This window comes from Microcebus murinus, chromosome 16 (assembly GCF_040939455.1).
Source record: "Microcebus murinus isolate Inina chromosome 16, M.murinus_Inina_mat1.0, whole genome shotgun sequence".
NCBI lineage: Eukaryota > Metazoa > Chordata > Mammalia > Primates > Cheirogaleidae > Microcebus > Microcebus murinus.
In genome coordinates, this window is record NC_134119.1 from 29,589,108 (window position 1) to 29,608,189 (window position 19,082).

The 19,082-nt window shown below is 51.5% G+C and overlaps 1 protein-coding gene across 1 annotated transcript; it reads left to right on the top strand.

Annotated features, from left to right (window-relative positions):
* Positions 1–910: 910 nt before the first annotated feature.
* CCM2L (CCM2 like scaffold protein) lies at positions 911–17,925 on the top strand. The gene is made up of 10 exons (XM_012755050.3): positions 911–970; positions 3,909–4,076; positions 6,215–6,298; positions 6,395–6,578; positions 7,245–7,705; positions 11,134–11,269; positions 13,185–13,248; positions 14,319–14,448; positions 15,022–15,160; positions 16,056–17,925. The coding sequence occupies exons 1-10, from the start codon at positions 941–943 to the stop codon at positions 16,385–16,387; spliced, it is 1,728 nt and encodes a 575-aa protein (XP_012610504.3). The 5' UTR covers positions 911–940; the 3' UTR covers positions 16,388–17,925.
* Positions 17,926–19,082: the final 1,157 nt, after the last annotated feature.

The window sequence follows — 19,082 nt, forward strand, 5'->3', positions numbered from 1 at the left end:
TTGTAGAGATGGAGTCTCTTGCTCAAGCTGGTCTTGAACTTCTGGCCTCAAGAGATACTCCCACCTTGGCCTCCAAAAGTGCTAGGATTACAGATGTGAATCACTGCACCCAGCCCAGCTTTTCTTTTAGAGAGCCTCTCTCTGTCATTTAGGTTGACAACCCATAGACTGTAAACAGTTTTTATTGAGCACTTACTACATACCAAGAGCTTTTGTAAGGCCACTATGAGGTCAAACTAGTATTATGCCTATTTTACAGATGAGAAAATCTAGGCATAGCTGAGTAAGGAACTTCCCTAAGGTCATAACCCTAGTAAGTGGCAAAGCCAGGACTCAAACTCAGGCAGCCTGTCTCCAAAGCCCATGCATACTGCCTCCCTTAATAGTAATGATTAATTTTTTTAAATCATAGCTTGCTTAGACACAGTACTCTATAGTTGATGAAGCACCTTCCATCCACTTTTTTATTCATTTCTCACCACAGCCCAAGGAGGAAGGCAATGCTTACTCCCACTTTTAGAGGGATAGTGGGGAGGGGGAAACAGGCTCTGAAAGGGACAACTGACTTGCCTTGCCAAGGTCAGACAGCAAGGTCAGTGGCAGAAGTGGGGCTGGAATTTGGAATTTTCCAAATTAATGACTCTGAATATGGGGGTTCCTTCCACAGCCTCACCCAGCTCCCAAACCCCCTCAGCAGCAGATCTTCTGGCTGGAGGCCTTGAGTATTTCTCCCCAAGTCCGTTGTTCTGCCTGGGTTCCCACCGTTCAGCTGTAGGGGCCCAAGGCTGCGTCCTTCACCACCACCCCCACCGGCTGGGAGGGGCAGGAACTCCAGGGCTGGTGGAGTTTCCGACCAGGCAGGAAAAAGAACAAAGGAACTGGGATGGGGGGGTGGAGGGGGTGGCCAGGAGGGTGGCAGGAGCAGAGGGGACGCTTCACCATGGAATATGAAGTCAAGAAAGGGAAGAAGGTAGGTGGGAGGTTGGGAGGGACACAGGGTAGGGAAATGTCCCCAAAGTTGAGGAGGGGACAATAGGGGGGGGGTAGCAAGTGGCATAAGCAGGGCCTTTCTTCTTATTTGGAAAGATCTTCCTTCCCACTCTTGGGCAGCCAGACATTTGGGCTCTAAACTCCCTTACTTGCTTCTCCACTCTCCGTGGCCTCTGCCATCCCTGGAATGGACAGACAGGGACCCTCCCTGAAACTGGCCAGGCAGAATCAGTTTGGGAGAAACTACAACCTGCTTCCCTGGTGTTCCCTTCCTGCGGCTTCTCAGACACCTTGCTGACCCTCCTCCTGCTCCCCACAGCTGCAGACAGGACAATTCTGTGCTAGGAGGTTGCCTGTGCAGGCTTGAGTTCTCACCTGTCCTCACTCTGCCCCCTCCCTATCTTTACACAAGGGCCTCAGGCCAGGATCAGTCCCTGTCCCTCCCCCCCCCTCCACATTTTCTAATATGCTTCTCTGGACATCTTACTGGCTGTCTTTGGGGTTCAGGGAACTGCTCAGATTCCAACTTCCACCCCACCCGGCTCCTCACATACCCCCCTTCTCCCAACAAATCTGGGTATAGGCTGATCCAAAAGGTGCCCACATGAATCATGTAGGGCTCAGAAGGGAGCCAAGACACACGTGCACGTGCACGTTCTCCCTTTGTTCATCTTTTCAGTAGACATTTATTGAGCACCTACTGTGTGCCAGGCACTGTGCCTGGTGCTGCTGATGACGCAGTGGTGAGCAAAGTCAGGCAAGGACCCTGCTCCCTCCCTAGACCTCACAGTCTAGTGGGGGAAGCAACTATTGGTTTTTCTAAAAAGGCAATAAATAATAATTGCATTGTAAAATTGCATAAAAGGCCCCATACTCAGTACTGGAAGACAGAATATTAGAGTGCCCAGCCCTGTACTGGTCAGTTTGTATTGGGAGCTGATGGGTGGGTGGAAGGACAGGGGGTAGGGAAGCGTGTTTTGGGCAGAGGAACAGCATGTGCAAATGGATGGGGAGGAATGTAGCAATAGGAAGGACGGAAAGATGGCTGCGCTGCAGGGGGTGAGAGGGAGGGGGATGAGGCTGGAGAGGAGGGTAGGGCCACAGACAAAATGTTCACACACACTCACACCTGCAAGACAAAGTCCCAGCTCCACAGCCCTCATTCAAGGCTCATCTCGTAACTCAGCCATGACAGACGGCACGTAGCTTCTCCAGAGTCACCCTCGCCAGCCTTTGAAGCCACCAGGATTTTGCACATACCATGCCCTCTGCTCAGCATGCCTCCTCCCAGATAGTGTTCTTTCATTTCTCAGAGCTTTTATCCAGGCTCCACGACGCCGGTTCTAAAACGAACTGAGCATGTGTCAGAATCACCCAAAGGGCTTGTTAAAAAAACACACATCATTGGGTCTCACCCCCAGTGTCTGAGCCAATAGGTCTGGGATCAAAGTCAAGAATTTGCATTTCTGATACACCCCCCCCCCAGGTGATGCTGCTGCTGCTGGCTGTGGGGATCACACTTTGAGAACCGCTGGTTTAGATCCCGGCTGCTCAGAGTTTGGTAGAAATGCCGAATCTCAGCCCCTAACTTGGACCTACTGAATCAGAACTCATGGAAAACACAGAAAAGTTTGTGACTCACTAGTTTAGGTCATTTATCACAAGCCCTGGAGGCAAGCATGGGGTCCTGGTCTCCACTGAATCCTCAGCACCCAGCACAGGGCCCAGCCATATGGGTATGAATAAGTGTTTACTGAATGAATAATTTACTGAGTGAACAATTGTGAGCTTTTGTGGACTTGTGGACTGTCTGCTTATCCAAACTAGAAGGTGAGGGCAGTGGGGTTTTTGCTCACATTTGTCTTGTCTCACTGCAAGAGTTAAATAATCAGACCACACATTCTACACAGTGGTTTTCAGCTGAGCTCCCTTTTGAAATTACCTAAGGAGGCTTTTTTAAGAGATAGGGTCTTGTTCTGTCACCCAGGCTGGAGTGCAGTGTCCCAATCGTCCTGCCTCAGCCTCCCAAGGAGCTAGGACTAATCACCATGCTCAGCTCTAAGGAGGCTTTAAAAATCTTGATGCCTGGGTCCCAGTCCCAGAATTTCTGATTCAATTGGTCTGGGGTGTAGCTTGGACATCTGAAGTTTTAAAAGCTCCCCTGGTGGTTCTAAAGTACAGCCAGGGTTGGGCACAATGGCTCTGAAGTACCATTCTCACACTTGAGCATGTGTCAGAATCACCTGGAGGGGTGGTTAAACCTGCCTGCCTGCTCAGCCCTACTTCCAGAGTCTCTGAACAGCGGGTCTGGGATGGAGCCCAGGAATCTGCATTTCTCTCAATTCCCAGGTGGTGATGCTCCTGCTGCTGGTTCAGGAGCCACATGTTGAGAGCTGTTGCTCTAGATCAGTGCTCTGCTCCATCTTTCTTTTGAGATTTAGATTCTATTGGTTTAGAGTAGGGCCCTGGAATTTGCATCTTAAACCTTGATCCAGGCCATTTTTATGCAGATGCCCCTGGATTATACTTAAATTTACTTTTTATCTTTAACTTTTAGGAAAGCACAGACAGAGCCTAACAAATACCTGTGCACCCACCACACAGCCACACTGAATCCTAATATTTTTCTGTATTCACCCCAACCTAGACCCATTCCATAAACCTGGTTGGAGGGGCTATACTCACCTGGGTGTTTAGAATGAAGGGTTTGGACCCATACTGCTCAAGGTGAACTACTGGTTGCATCACTACTACCTATCAGACAGTTCCCTCTCTGGGGTTAGTTTTTCCATCTGTAAAATGGGAATTGCAGAGGTACCCCTTCGGCAGAGTTTTTGGGAGAACTAAATTAGGTAATATAAGTAAAAGTGAGGATGGTAAGTGCTCATTATGACCGTCATTCCCCTGTCCTCCCCCAGGGCTTTGTGTCCCCCATCCGAAGGCTGGTGTTCCCCAAGGCCGGGCGCCGGGCGGCCTTCAGAAGCAGTGTGAGCCGCCGGCCCCTGCACTCGATGCCCCTGTACCCCCCTGACTACCTCATCGACCCCCAGATTCTGCTGTGTGACTACCTGGAGAAGGAGGTCAAGGTGCGTGTGGGATGAGGAAGGGTGGGAACAATCTTGGGCTGAGGAGAGACCTCACCTCCCCTGGACACCAACCCCTGGCCAGCCCTGTCTCCCACAGGGGAAGTCGTGGCTCATAGGAATGAGGCCTGAGTTCATGTCAGCCTCGCCCCTGCCTTATGCTATGTATGGGCAGCAAGTGACTGCCAGCCACTGAGCCTCGGTGTTCCCATCTCAGCAAGGGGCTCAACAGCTGCCCCCATGGGAGAGTGGATGGCAGAGCATTCTGTGCACCCCAAAGCCCTATCTTCTGTCAACCTAAACAACAAACAGAGAGGGAGACCCTCAAAAAGGAAATGTTTATTCGGGAATAAGTGTTCAGAAAAATAAAGGAAGACGAATGCTTTTAAAGGAAAAGTGAGGAGGACTGCCTAATTGTTTTGAGATGACCATCCTTGGCTATAAGGATCAATAACAAGGGTGGTGCCAGTTCCAGGTTGGACAGGCAGTTGTTGGGCAGATGTCCTTGCAGAAGCATTTTTGTGTGTGCAAGCTTATGATGGCCTTTGTGCAAAGTTGTGGTTTTTGCAGTTTTTTTGTGATAGTTCTTATCATCAGTCATTAGTGCATGAGAACTCTTGCTTCGTGGCCTTCCCTGGCTCTATTTGCCAGGTTTTTAAAAACACAAGTGACTCCATTTTGATTCTGACAACTTTCACACTTCCCTAGAGATTTTACCACAGTGACCTTGTTGTTGCTCAGATGGTATCCAGGTTAACAGCAAACCACAAAGGACTTTGACCATTCGAGAGCTTTACTTCTATTTCATGAACACCACGAAGGAGTAGCCAGGGATCCTCATCTAGCCTAGAAAGATGATGGGGGAAGGGTTATCAGATTTAGCAAACAACAAGCCGCCTAAATTTGAATTTCAGGTAAGTAAGTAATACTTTCTTAACATAAATATGTCTCAAATATTTCAGGGGACTAAAAGTACTAAAAATCTTTTTAAAAATTTTGTTGTTTATCTGAAATTCAGGTCTAACTAGCATCCTATATTTTATCTGGCAACCCTATACAGAACGAAAAGCTAACAAATAAGTCCACTTAAAAATTAGGGAATGACATTTCATAGAGAATAAAAAGAAAAGGTTTGATTGGTGGAGTTCACCTAGAAGAATACAACTAAAAATAATGGAAAGAGTTATTCTTATACTGAATAACATTTAAATGATAACATTAGACTGTAATGGAGAATGAATAAAAAATTTATTTAGAGCATGATTTTTCTGACAAAATGATCTACTGATTTGACATAACATCCTTCCCTTTGCATTTGACTTCTGCAACAAGACCATAAAGAGGGCAAGTGATTTGCAATCAGTTTGACCATGATACTTGCGGTGGAGAGAGCTACTCAGTCCAGAGGAAATTCACAGGTGGTCAGTTCTTTCAAGTTATTATAGTGACTTTTGCTTCCCTATGGAATCTTATAGCTAAATGACTATGTGTTAAGGTAATGTAAAGTAGCAGTTGAGAGTATGGGCTCTGGCAGGTGGAGTCCAGTTTTACCCTTTTAGCTATATAATCCTGGGCAAGTTTTTTATCCTTAAAGCAAGGATGAATGACTACATAGAAAACGCTCAAGGCCGGGCGCTGTGGCTCACGCCTGTAATCCTAGCTCTTGGGAGGCCGAGGCGGGCGGATTGCTCAAGGTCAGGAGTTCAAAACCAGCCTGAGCAAGAGCGAGACCCCGTCTCTACTATAAATAGAAAGAAATTAATTGGCCAACTGATATATATATATAAAATTAGCCGGGCATGGTGGCGCATGCCTGTAGTCCCAGCTACTCGGGAGGCTGAGGCAGAAGGATCACTTGAGCCCAGGAGTGTGAGGTTGCTGTGAGCTAGGCTGACGCCACGGCACTCACTCTAGCCTGGACAACAAAGCGAGACTCTGTCTCAAAAAAAAAAAAAAAAAAAGAAAACGCTCAGAACTGTGCCTGGCTTCTATTATGGGATCAGTAAAATTTAACATCAGGTTATTATTAATAAGATATTTCTATCTCAATCTATCTGCACTGCATCAGTGAGGATGCCAGGGTACTCCAGGGTTTCAGAGTGATCTTTCTGTGCCCTTGTCCCTCCTGGTTTCCCATCCAGTTCTTGGGCCACCTCACCTGGGTGACTTCCTCACTGAACCCCTCCAGTCGGGACGAGCTCCTGCAGCTTCTGGACACGGCCAGGGTAAGGCTCTGGGGAAGGAGGAGGGCAGGGTCTCGTCCCCTTCTCCCTCTTCTACCCACGCGGCCGGGGACTCAGGAGATCCGAACCTCCCTGCAGCAGCTGAAGGAGCTGCCGCTGAAGACCACGGCGGAGCAGGACAGCATCCTGAGCTTGTCTGCCCGCTGTCTGCTGCTCACCTGGCGGGACAACGAGGAGCTCATCCTGCGTATCCCCACGCACGAAATCGCCGCGGCCTCCTACCTGCAGGACGACGCGCTGCACCTGCTAGTGCTTAAGACCGGTACAGCTGGCGAGGGCGGCCCGGAGCGGCCAGGGGAAGAGAAATGGCCCAACACCTGGTCTGGGCGAATGGGCGTGGCCTGCGGCAGGGGCGTGGCCTGAGGCTGGGTGAGGGGCGGTGGAAAAGGCCTGACCGCACTACTCTGAGACCAGGGGCGGAGTCTGGATTGGGGGCGTGGCCATGTGCTCGGGGGCGGAGCTCCTGGTGGGAGATGTCAGACACGCCAAGCTAGGGGCGGGGCCCGAGTCAGGGGCGGGGCTGAGAGCAGGGTCGGGGAGGAGTCGGCATCCAAGGCGTGGCGCCCCTGAAACCTGGGACAGGGTGCGAGTTGAGGCTACAGAGGGAGGGGACAGCCTGCCCACCACCCTCGGGTCAGAGAGCAGGTGTGAGACGAGGGCTAGGCAGTGGGTCCAGGAGGGTCGGACACTGCGGGCCACACCGGGCCAGGGGCGGAGTCAAAAGTAGGAGCGGAGCCTGAGGGCGGGGGCGGGGCCGAAAGTGCACCCGCGGAGTGGGGCGGGGGTGGCCGCACTGCTTTGAAGCCGGCTGGGGGGCCTAGGCCGGGGGCGGCGGGACCCCAGAGAGGCGGGGCCGGGTCCTCCAGAGGGCCTCGGTAGGGTTCTCAGCCCGGATCTTCGGCGGCTGACGCTCCCCGGACTCCCCTAGGTCTGGGCGTGGACCCGGTGCCGGCCGGCGTGGACGCCAGCCCTGGGGGCGCGGGGCGAGACCCGGGCCCGCCGGGCGCGGCGCCCGAGAAGCGGCGGGTGGGCACCGCGGAGCGGCGCCACACCATCTGCAGCCTGGACTGGCGCATGGCGTGGGGCGGCGGCGCCGAGGCCCGGGCCGCGGGCGGCGGCGGCGGCGGCAGCCTGGAGCGCCAGCGCGCGGGGGCGCGGGCGTCGGGCAGCTGGGAGCGCCGGCAGACGTTCAGCGGCAGCTGGGAGCGGCGGCACGGCGCCGGCGGCGGCGGCGGCGCGGGCAAGCCGGGCGGCAGCTGGGAGCGGAGGCAGGCGGGCGGCGGCGGCGGCAGCTGGGAGCGGCGCCACCCGGGCCCCAACCCGCTCGACCCGCAGGACCCCAGCCCAGATGCCTACTGCAACCTGGTCATCCTGGCTGTGGCCAACAGGGTGAGCCCGAGGGCACCCCACGCTCCAGAGTCCTGCCCGCGGGACGCTGCTTCTCCTGTCTCTCCGGCCCGGTCCCGCGCCATTCACGAGGGTGCTGGTCTGCCCCCGACTTTTCCCTTCTCCCTCCTGGGCTCCTCCCAGTCGCCCCTTTGACGCCTAAGGCCTTCTAAACTCCAGCCCTGGACACTTCCAGGACGTCTCCCCCGACTCCCCCAGTGGGGCCTCACAATAGCCCAAACAGACTCGACCTAACCCCTCCCCCAGCCCAGCTCCTTCTCCAGCGTGGTCAGGGTTAGCACCACCACAGTGACAATCAGAGCACATTAATCACCAGCATGAATTGAGTGCCAACTCATGCCAGACACGGACAGCTTCAATCCCTTGCATTCTCACAGCAACCCCTAGAGGTAAATAGTACAACTATTGTATCCCAGTTCTACAGAGAAGGAAACAGATCCAAAGGTTAAGTAAGGTGGGCAAGGTCACACAGGAAGCAGGTAGCGCTTTTTCGAACCACGAAGGTCAGAGCCCGTACTCATGGTAACTAAGGTGGTCACCCAGGGCAGAAGGCTTCCTGCCATTCTTGCCTCTCCTCCCCTCCCCCATCTTCCATATCACTCTGCTTTTATTCATCTGACCGTGTTCATTCAGTGCTAGGCATTGGGCTAGTGCTCCCCATACAGAGGCCAACAAGACATTTGGTGTCCCCCTTACGGAGCTCACAGTCCAGCAGACATCTTCAAGCTCTGAGCCTTCTAAGCTTTTCCTCTGACCCCAAGCCACCACCTCCCTCTGTATATAAACAGTGGTGAAAAATTAGACATGGTGCCTGTCTAGAGAGAGAGAGACGGATGATAACCAGTAAACTCAGACACTGCAGCCGTCTCCCTGCCCTTGAAACACTCTCTCACTCTGCTTCCGGCTCCACATCCTCCCACCTCTCTGGCTCCTCCTCAGAAGCTGGATCCTCCTCTTCTCTCCAGACTCTAAAAGTTGGAGTGTCCAGGCTTAGTCCTTGGTCCCCATCCCTCCTTTATCTACTCGTTTCTAAGTGATCTCTAGTCTCATGGCTTTTAAGACACTGCAAACTCCCCAAATTTCATCTCTCACCAGATCTCTACCCAGCCTCTCCATTGGAAGGTCTAATGACCATTTCAAACCTAACACGCTGAAAACTGAGCCCCAGTCTTCCCCCCTAAACCTGCTCCTCCCTTGGTTCCCCGTCTCTGTTAGTTGACATTATGTTAACTCCATCCTTATGTTGCAGTGATTCTTGGCTCCCCACCCCTTTCCATCTCTCTCTTTCCCTCTCCCTTTCTCTCTCTCCCTCTCTCACCTCCCTCGATCCATATTCATTCCGTCAATAAGTCCTCTTACTTCTTCCCACCCTCCACCATCCCCACCCAGCTCTGTGCCCCATTCTCTCATCTGGACCACGTAGTCACCCCCTCACTGGTTCACCCCTTGCATACAATCTGTTCCCCTAAGCAGACAGAGTATTCCTGTTAACATGTAAGTCACATCCTGTCACTGCTCTAAATCTTCCAACGCTCCCCTTTTCACTTACAGTGAAAGCTAACATCCTGACAGTTGTTTACAAGGCCACCTACAGCTGCCACACCCATTTCCTCTCCACCTCAATCTTTCTACTCTCCCCTTTTATTCAATCCACTCCCACCCGACTGACCTTGTAGAATGCAAGAGGCCTGTGTGTTCTGGATGGTTCACTGTGGCACCCCCAGCACCTAGAACAGGTGCTAGTACCTAGCACCTGGCATGTAACAGGTGCTCAATAAGTATCTGTTGAATGAGTGGATGAGCTAATGCAAATCGAATCATTATACCTTGCCTTGGGGACCTAGAGGAAAACAAGCAGTTTGCAGTGATGGAGAATGGGGGAGGAGATCCATTTCAATAGGGAAAGTGAGTTTGTGCCATTTAAAATGAAATGTGAAGGAGAGCAAGGAGTCAGCAGAGTGAAGAGCCTGGAAACAGATTCCATACAAAGGCAACAGTGACACCCCTGGAATGTGAGAGCTTTGGGGTACAGAGCCTGGCCCAGCCCCTGCCATGCAATAGGAATAAATGAGAAATTGTGGAATGAGTAAATAAGAGTTGCTTTCTAGGCATGTCTGAGCCTCTAACCTCCTATCTGAGACATGCTGGTCCCAAGGAGGGTACAGGAGTTGGAGATGAAAAACTTGGATGCTAACTAAAAGCGTGAACCTGCTGTGTGAGCCTGTGCAAGTCACTTAGCCACTCTAAGCCTCAGTGTCTTTAACTATAAAATAAGGATCATCTCGTCCCTGTCCGCTTATTTTTTTATTTTTATTTTTTTACAAAGTCTCACTCTGTTGCCCAGGCTAGAGTGCCGTGGCATCAGCCTAGCTCACAGCAACCTCAAACTCCTGGGCTCAAGCGATCCTCCTGCTTCAGCCTCCAGAGTATCTCGGACTACAGGCATGTGCCACCATACCTGGCTAATTTTTTGCATATATTTTCAGTTGGCCAATTAATTTGTTTCCATTTTTAGTAGAGACAGGGTCTGGCTCTTGCTCAGGCTGGTTTCAAACTCCTGACCTTGAGTGATCCTCCTGCCTTGTCCTCCCAGAGTGCTAGGATTACAGCAGACATGAGTCACTGTGCCTGGCCTTCCCTGTCCATTTTGTGGGGTTATTGTAAGGCTCAATCCTGGTTTAATGATTAGTGCACCCTTACTATCCCAAAATGCCTATCTTGAGTTAGATTTTAATTTAAACCTTGAGCTTTTTTAGAGACACAATATGGGAACAGCTTCATGAAGATGGTCTCTTCATCAGTTATTGTCTGTGTGTCTTGCTTAAAGACATAAAGAGGTAAATTTCTCTTCAGATTTGCAATCTCAAAAACAATTCACCCAAGAACTCAAACTCTTTGCTTCTACCACAGACTGAAGTTTATGTATTTATCCTGCTTCCATTTTTGTACTGGATGCCAGGAAGCTCATATCTAAATACAGCAGTTGAGCCTAAAAATTTTGATACATTTAATTATTTCTCCTCCTACTAGATATAGGAGAACTGGATTCTAGTCCTGGCTAATCACTTTCCCTCTCTGGGCCTCAGCTTCCATGCCTATACATTAAGCTAAATTTGGGCTTGTTTTAGGTTTATTTAGGTTATTTGAGCATTTATTCAGGAATGCTCATGAATCCTCTAGAAATTTGGGATGTATTTTTCATGGCACAGGAGTCAGAGTTGTTGCTGGATTCTCTAAAGGGGTTCTCTAAGACCAGAGAGTAGCCATATAATTTTGATGAAAAATGTTTTCAAAATCCATTTAAAGGGACCCATATGCGTGTGTTTCTGAGAACCTCTTTACACTGTGTGTCAGGAAGAGGGCGTATCCTGGTCTTGGTGAGGACCTGAGCCTCTCTCTCCCTGGGCCAGGATGCTGCTGAGGAGTCCTGCGCACTGATCTGCCAGGTCTTCCAGATCATCTATGGGGACCAGAGCATTGAGTGCGTGGACCGGGCTGGCTACCACTACACGTCTACACCCGAACGGCCGTGGCTCTGCAGCCGCAGTAAGTAACCACTCCTGGCCTTCCCTCCTGTGGAATATCCTAAAAGGCCAGGGGAAGGGGATGCCCCAGGACTCGGGGCCAATGAAGGCCTTTAGGAGCCGTGATCTCTACCACAATTACAGTGTAGGTTAAATAAAATGTTGATTTTCACAATGACCTCAAACTTAGCTTCTTCAAGGATGTCTGGGTTGCCAAATTTAGAATGAACCTCCTCGCAGCTGAACTCCTTCCCATTTGCTTTTATGTCCCTGCTTTGCAGAAACTGAGGCACATGCATTGTCTGCTCACTGTGCATCCACCCCACTAGGACCCTAGGTCAACACCAAGATTTCCAGATGGGTTCTTGAATGCAATCAAGAGCTAGAATGAGGCCGGGCGCGGTGGCTCACGCCTGTAATCCTAGCACTCTGGGAGGCCGAGGCGGGTGGATTGCTCGAGGTCAGGAGTTCGAAACCAGCCTGAGCAAGAGCGAGACCCCATCTCTACTATAAATAGAAGGAAATTAATTGGCCAACTAATACATATAGAAAAAATTAGCCGGGCATGGTGGCGCATGCCTGTAGTCCCAGCTACTTGGGAGGCTGAGGCAGCAGGATTGCTTGAGCCCAGGAGTTTGAGGTTGCTGTGAGCTAGGCTGACGCCATGGCACTCATTCTAGCCTGGGCAACAAAGTGAGACTCTGTCTCAAAAAAAAAAAAAAAAAAAAAAAAAAAAGAGCTAGAATGAGAATGAGACTAACAGAGGCATTTACTGAGCACCGATTGTATGCCAAACATAGTACCAATGTGCCATGTCTTAATCCTCACAGCAACCTGTTTGTCACTGTATCCCGTGCCTAGCTTGGGATTGGGTACATCACAAATGCTTGGGAAGTATTTTTGAATGGATGAAAGAACTCTCTGAGGCCTTATGATTCCAGTTTCACAGATGAGGATGTTAAGGCTCAGAGTAGTCAATAAATGCTCAAGGTCACATAGCGGGTGAGTGGCAGGGGCAGGATTCAAACCCAGGTTTGTCTGATTCTAAAGCTTCTCTCTGCAACAGCCCCACTCCCCATGCTGCCTTCAAGGCCAGTAGGTGCATTCCCTCAGCCACAGTCCCCTGCAACGCGGTCCCTGTGTGCCCGGCTGCAGCCACAGGGTGCTGGCTCTGTTTTTTCCGAAGGCCTGCCCATCTGTGGGAACCGCTTGTTGGGAAGCTGGGATAGTTCACCGACTGTCACAAGGATGATGGGCAAATAAATGAGATAACTCAACAGATAGCTCAACAAATTCACTCACTCTATGAGTATTTATTGAGCACCTACTATGTGACATCCAGTATTAATCACCAGGATACACAGATGGGCAACACTAGACGTGGCCCTGCCATCACGAAGCGGGCATTGCTGAGGCCGGCTGACAGTGATTAATTAATGACACAAATAAACATGTAGCTACAGATTGTGCTGTGAGAACACACAATGAGGACCTGGCCTTACCTGGGAAGTCAGGGCCAGGAAGTGACACTGAGTGGGCCGAGATCAGAAGGCCGAGGCCACTACCTGGATGGATGAAATGTCAGGACTAGGAAGAGAACATGTGCTCCGTCAGCAGTGCCTCTTTGCTCTGGAGGTTTTGAGATCCCCCTTCACAAAGTTCTTTTTTGTCTAGCCTCAAGCACACACAGTTTACAAAACACTCCTTCACCTGTTCCTTCACCTGCTATTCCCGAGGCCCCACGAGGTAGGGAGGAAGGTGGTATTGTCCCCACGCTGGGGAAGTTGAGGACCAGGAGCAGGGGGTGAGTTGCCCAAGGTCATCAGGGCAGACAGGACTAGACCCCAGGGCGAGGCTGAGGTTGGGGCCTCAGGGAGCCGGGGGATGTTGGTCCCTGCTTCGCCACCTCTGACAGTCCCTCTGTCTGCTGGTCCCAGGTGAGAGCTGCCGCACGGACGGGACTTACGCCTATGACGCCGACTTCAGCTGCTGCAGCTCCTTGTGGGTACCGTCCTGAAGAGGGTGGGGTAGGAAAAGAGAAGCCTGGACCCCTAATGACCACGAAGCCCCGAACTCCTGCTCTATGTTATGTAAGAGATAAGGGAAGAGACTACAGGCGTGAGCCACTGCGCCCAGCCTCCAAGGTTGACTCCTTATTAGGCAGTGTTTATTGAGTACCTTCTATGTGCCAGGCACTGTGCCGTGTGCTGTGGGTGCAGCAGGAAACAAGACAGAGGACAAGACCCATACCTGGCACATAGTAGATGCTCAACAAATGAAGAAAACCAAGGTCCCTGGTCTTTCCAGGTTTACAGTCTAGCACAGGAGGCGATGAAATCATCATCTCATAGTCATAATCACTAATGTTAGTAAGCACTAAAGAGAAGCTCGGAGAGCTGGGAGAGAGGCTAACGGGGACCCCAGCTCATCTGCGGAGTCAGGTGGGCCTCTCAGAGGTGATGCGTGAACCGAGGCCTGGAGGATAAAAAGGGGAAGAGTAAACCAGGTAGAGGGAACAGCAAGTGCAGGAATTCAGAACAGGATAAAGCTTAATGGGCTTGAGGAGCAGCAGGAGGCCACTGTGCTGCAGCAGGGGGTCTGAGGGACAGGATGTTTGCTGGGGGAACTTGGAAAGACCTCGCGTGTCATAGACTACAGGCTGAGGGAGCACGTCTGACAAAGGGTCTAACCCAGCTGGGGGGGTCAGGGAACACTTTCCTGAGCAGATGATACTTAAAATTCAACAATGAGTGGGAGTTAGCCGAGCAAAAGGTAGGGGAGGAGAGGCACTCCAGGCCGAGGGAACAGCATGTGCAAAGGCCCAGAGGTGAGAAGGAGTATTGGAGGAAAGAGGAGAAGGCAGGTGGCTAGAGCATGGAGGGCAAGGGTGAGCGCAATGAGAGTCCAGGCTTGAGAGGTGGCAGGGGCCAGGTCACTGGGGGCCTTGGGGACCAAAATGGGGTCCAGGATGAGCCCCAGAGCATCAGTAGCTGTGCCCTCCCATCTCCAGCCTGCCCTGGGGAGAGGAGCTAGAGGGAGGTCGTGCAAGCCCCTTTCCCCTGTCCCTGCAGCAATGGCTCCCAGGACACTTTTGAAGCGTGTTATAGCGGCACGTCCACACCCTCTTTCCATGGCTCCCACTGCAGCAGCAGTGACCACAGTGGCCTGGGCCTCGAGCAGTTACAGGATTACATGGTCACGGTGAGCTGGGGCAGGCGGTGGGGACAGCACACGCACAGGCCTGGAGGCTGGAGGAAACACGGAGTGTTTCAGGGATTGTGCGTGGTCCTGACACAACCCAGGCAGAAGACCTCAGAGGTCGGGGCGGGGGATGAGGTTAGGAGAGTAAACTGAGGCCAGCCTGTGAAAGGCCCTAACTAATGTTAGCTTGCATTCATTGAGTGCTTGCTGTAAACCAAGCACTGTTCCAGACACCTTTCCTGCATCATTTCTTTTAATCCTTTCAACAGCCCCAAGAGGGAGCTGCCGTCATTATCCTCACTGTGCAGATGAGGAAAGCAAGGGTAGTAGAGGTTGTCACTTACCCGAGATCACAGAGCTGATTAGTGAGGGGCCAGGATTTGAACTGTGGCTGCTCGAGTCCACGTCCCATTCTTAGGTGCAGCCCAAGGGGTCTAGATGTCCCAAGCAGGCCATGAGGGGCTTTCAGAGGAGGGTGGGGCCCCACATACCCTTAGAGAAGGCTCTGGGTCTGTTAGGCAGGGTGGGGGGGATTGCTCCCTGGGATTGATCTCAAGTGTTGTCCCCCCACAGCTGCGGAGTAAGCTGGGGCCCCCCGAGATCCAGCAGTTCGCGGTGCTGCTGCGAGAGTACCGGCTGGGGCTGCCCATCCAGGACTACTGCGCGGGCCTGCTGAAGCTCTACGGGGACCGGCGCAAGTTCCTGCTCCTGGGTGAGCCCCCGCCCACCCTGCGGTCCGCTGAGGCCCCTACTTGGTCCTCGCCATTCCCATTCCCGGTCAGGCACCAGGCTAGGAACATTTTCCTCTTCTCCTTCAGGCTCTGATAAGATGATGAGATCCATGGGGCAGATGAGGAGCCCAAGGTGCAGAGAGGGGAAATGACTTGTCACAGTGCCAGGAGACAGAGCTGATAAGAACAAAGCACTGATGTAGCCATTTCATTGTCACAGCTAAGCTGGGAGAGGGAGCGATTCTTCCCATTTTATCCCATGAGGCTCAGAGAGGCTAAGGAGGTTCTCTAAAGGTCACACAGCTAGTAAATAGGGCCAACAACAGTAATAATACTAACAACATGTATTTGGCAGTTACCCTGTGCCAAGCATCATCTCATTAAATGCCCCCAGCTCTGGGAAGTAGATGCTATAATTTGTTCCCATTTGGCAGTTAAGGAAACTGAGGCTCAGCGTAGCAAAGTAGCGAAGTTACATGGCTAGTAAGGGATGGAAGTAAAAGCAAAGTAATGTTTATGGAACACATGGTGCATGCTAAGTTCCTACGGGGAGAACAGGTACAATTATCTCAATTTTACAGGTGAGAAAAGGGAGGCTCAGAGTAGCTATTTAATGAAGGTGACAAAACTAATAAATGGGACTGTGACAATCATAATAATAGTAACAATAATGAGCTGGCGTGCAGCAAGCATTTACTATGTGCTGAGCGGTGTGTCATTATTTGCTGGCTCAGAGAGTTAAGGAACTTGGGCAAGGCCACAAGGCCGGCGCGTGGCAGAGCAGGGACTTGAACTCAGATCTCCGGAGAGGGCGACTCTCTGCCGGAGGGGAAGGGGCTGAACCTGGGGGGCATCGCCCCACCCCTCGCCCCGCAGGCATGCGGCCCTTCATCCCTGACCAGGACATCGGCTACTTCGAGGGCTTCCTGGAGGGCGTGGGCATCCGCGAGGGCGGCATCCTCACCGACAGCTTCGGCCGCATCAAGCGCAGCATGAGCTCCACGTCGGCGTCCGCCGTGCGCAGCTACGACGGCGCGGCGCAGCGGCCCGAGGCGCAGACCTTCCACCGGCTGCTGGCAGACATCACGCACGACATAGAGGCGCTGGCCCCCGACGACGACGATGACGACAACGACAACGAGGGCGACGATGACGAGTCCCAGCGCTCCCGGGGAGCGGGTGACGCCGCTGAAGACAACTACCTGTAGCCGCCGCCCATCGGGGGGAGTGGACGGGGGTGGGCCCGCAGCCCACCTCTGGCGCTCACTCTTACCTGTGGGACCCCTTCCGCAGGGCCCCTCCTGACACCCTGGCCGGGGTCTTCACTCCCGGGGTTGCTGTCCCTGCCTCCAGGCCCGGATCCGTGCAGTACCAAGGATGTCCTGCAGGGGGCGGGCGAAGCCGGCCCCTCGAGTCCGGGGCGGTCGCCCGGGGCTCAGCAGGGCCCTCTGCCAGCCCGGAGTTGGGCAGCGTCCCACTCCGTCCCCCTAGCCCAGAGGGCTCGGGCCCAGGACCCACCCTCCTCCCCAAGGCTCCCTCGCCGCTTTCCGGAAGGGATGACGGGTGGGCTCCACCTGCTGGCCGACTGAGAAAAGAATTTCCAGAACCCAGAAGCGTCTGTTGGTCCTATTTTACAGAGCGGGAAACTGAGGTTCAAAAAGAGGGGAAGGGACTTGAGGGGATCCCCTGATTCTTGAGATAATTCTTATATTACCTCAAATAGACCGTACTAAACAGTGTAGAAGTTCTTTTTAAGGTCCCCTCTCCTGAGAGCAGGAGTTGCCTCCTCAGTGCAGAGAGAGGTTTCCATTCCCTGAGGTTTGACTCGGTGGGTGATCTGGCTCTCGTTTGGAGTCCTAAGGCCCTAAACAACTTGCTTGTTCAGGTCTTGGATCTGGAGCCCGATTTGGATTTGGGATCTTGGATTTGGAGCCAGACAGACTCGGGCTCTTATCTGGTTAGTGTCCTAGCCTCCCATTTCCTCATCCTCCCTGTGGGGTCAGCCCATCTACCTCCCAGGGCGGCCGTGGAGAGTAATGAAAGCCAAGACCTTAGTTTGGGGTTTAGCCCATGATAGGCACTCAATAAATGACATTCCTTGCCACTTCAAACACTTTCTGATCGGTTTTCCTGTCTTTCCTGGATGCGATGGGATGACAACTGGGGGTGGGGGGTGTTAAGAAGACCCTCATGCAGCTCAGTTCAGGAAGAAGAGACAGGACTTGCCCTTTGAAGCTCAATTACAGTCTGGCTCTGTGTGCAAGGCCCAAACAAGAAATACCCAGGACTCCACAGCCATCTGTGGGTCTGGGGTAGTCAAATCTGACGGCAGGTTGGAGAGGTAGGGAGGTCAGGATCGGCACAGCACTGGACATCCTCTGAGTAAAGACTTGGCAGCTAAGAGGAACGAGGCTGGAGAGGAGGCCAGACACTCATGTAGAAGAGCTCAAATTTATGTACAAAACTGTGCAAAGCTTTCCACAGCCTGGTATATGGTACTTACCATGAGATAGGTACTGTTATCCATTTTCACGTAATACTATTAGGACTTCACATCCAGAGAGTTCCATGATTAATACTACGTTTGTGGCAAGTGATCATCCTATCATTATTGGTCCAGGCAAGGCCATTCTGATGTTTTGTTTTATTTTATTCTCCCCTCCCAATCCACACATTCCCCACATTTCTTCCCTCTCCCCACCCTGAGCACCCACCTCTACGTGCTGATGTGTATCCCTGGACATAAATACACAATGCTTTGTGTGGCTAGTTACACTGCATAAATGGTATTGTATGAGAATCTCATTTTAATGCTTCATTTTCTCTCTCCATACTGTTTTTAAGGTCTACCTGTGTTACTGTGGGAAAATCTAGCTATCTCATCCAGTTGCTGCAAAATATTGTGAGCTGAGCATCCACTGTTTTATTTATCCATCTCCCTAGAGATGGATACCCAGGTTGCTTCCAACTCCCTCTTACCACAAACAACACTGTGATGAATGTCTTTGTACATGATCCTTATGGGCCTATGTGAAAACTTCTCTGGGCTCTACACCCAAGAGTGGAATTACTAGATCACAGGGCATATATGCTTATGTAGATTTCACTAAATTCTTCTAGAATAGCTCCACCTACAGGGTGTGAAAGGTACTGTCTCTCCACATCTTCATTAGGTTTTACACTGACTATAATTTTTGCCTATTCGTTTGTGTGTAAAGTGGCATCTCATTGTTGTTTTCGCTTGCATTTCTCTGTTAATCCTGAGATTTAGAACTTTCTCCTATACTTGTAAGGCATTTGGGCTTTTCCTTCTGTGATTGCTTGTTTGTATCTTTTGTTCACTTTTTCCTGGGTTTCCTCTTTTACTTGTGGCTTTGCAAGAGTAGATGGTAAATTTCAGATATTAAACCCTTTTAGATGTTGATGTTCCAAATATCCTCACCTAATGTGCTGCCCATCTAAGTTTATCTATGGCAATAGTTCTCACACTTCAGCATGCATCAGAATTTCCTGGAAAGCTGCCCAAAACACAGATATCTGAGCCCCACCCCTGAATTTCTGGCTCAATAGAGCAGGGGAAGAGTCCAAGAATTTGCATTTCTAACAAGTACCCAGGCAATGCTGACAGTCCAGGGACCACACTTTGAGAACAGCTGCTCCATGATGCTTTCTATTGAACAAATTTGTAATATGGAACAAATTCCTTAATTTTGATGTTATCAAATTCATTTATCATCATTTTGTGTTTGAAGGAACTGGAGCTCAAAGGTGAAGTGAATGGCCCAAGGTCACAAAGTGGGCTGGGATCTGGACTCACACCTGGCTAACCAGAGCCCATGCTCCTAGCCTCTCCACTTCCCTGACTCGAGCCTTTGGGTGTAGTGGCCATAGGCTGGGGCATTT

Coding starts and splice junctions, on each gene's coding strand:
- CCM2L (XM_012755050.3), top strand. CDS start 941: ATGGAATATGAAGTCAAGAAAGGGAAGAAG. Junction 4,077..6,214: donor ACCTGGAGAAGGAGGTCAAG/GTGCGTGTGGGA, acceptor TTTCCCATCCAG/TTCTTGGGCCACCTCACCTG. Junction 7,706..11,133: donor TCCTGGCTGTGGCCAACAGG/GTGAGCCCGAGG, acceptor TCCCTGGGCCAG/GATGCTGCTGAGGAGTCCTG.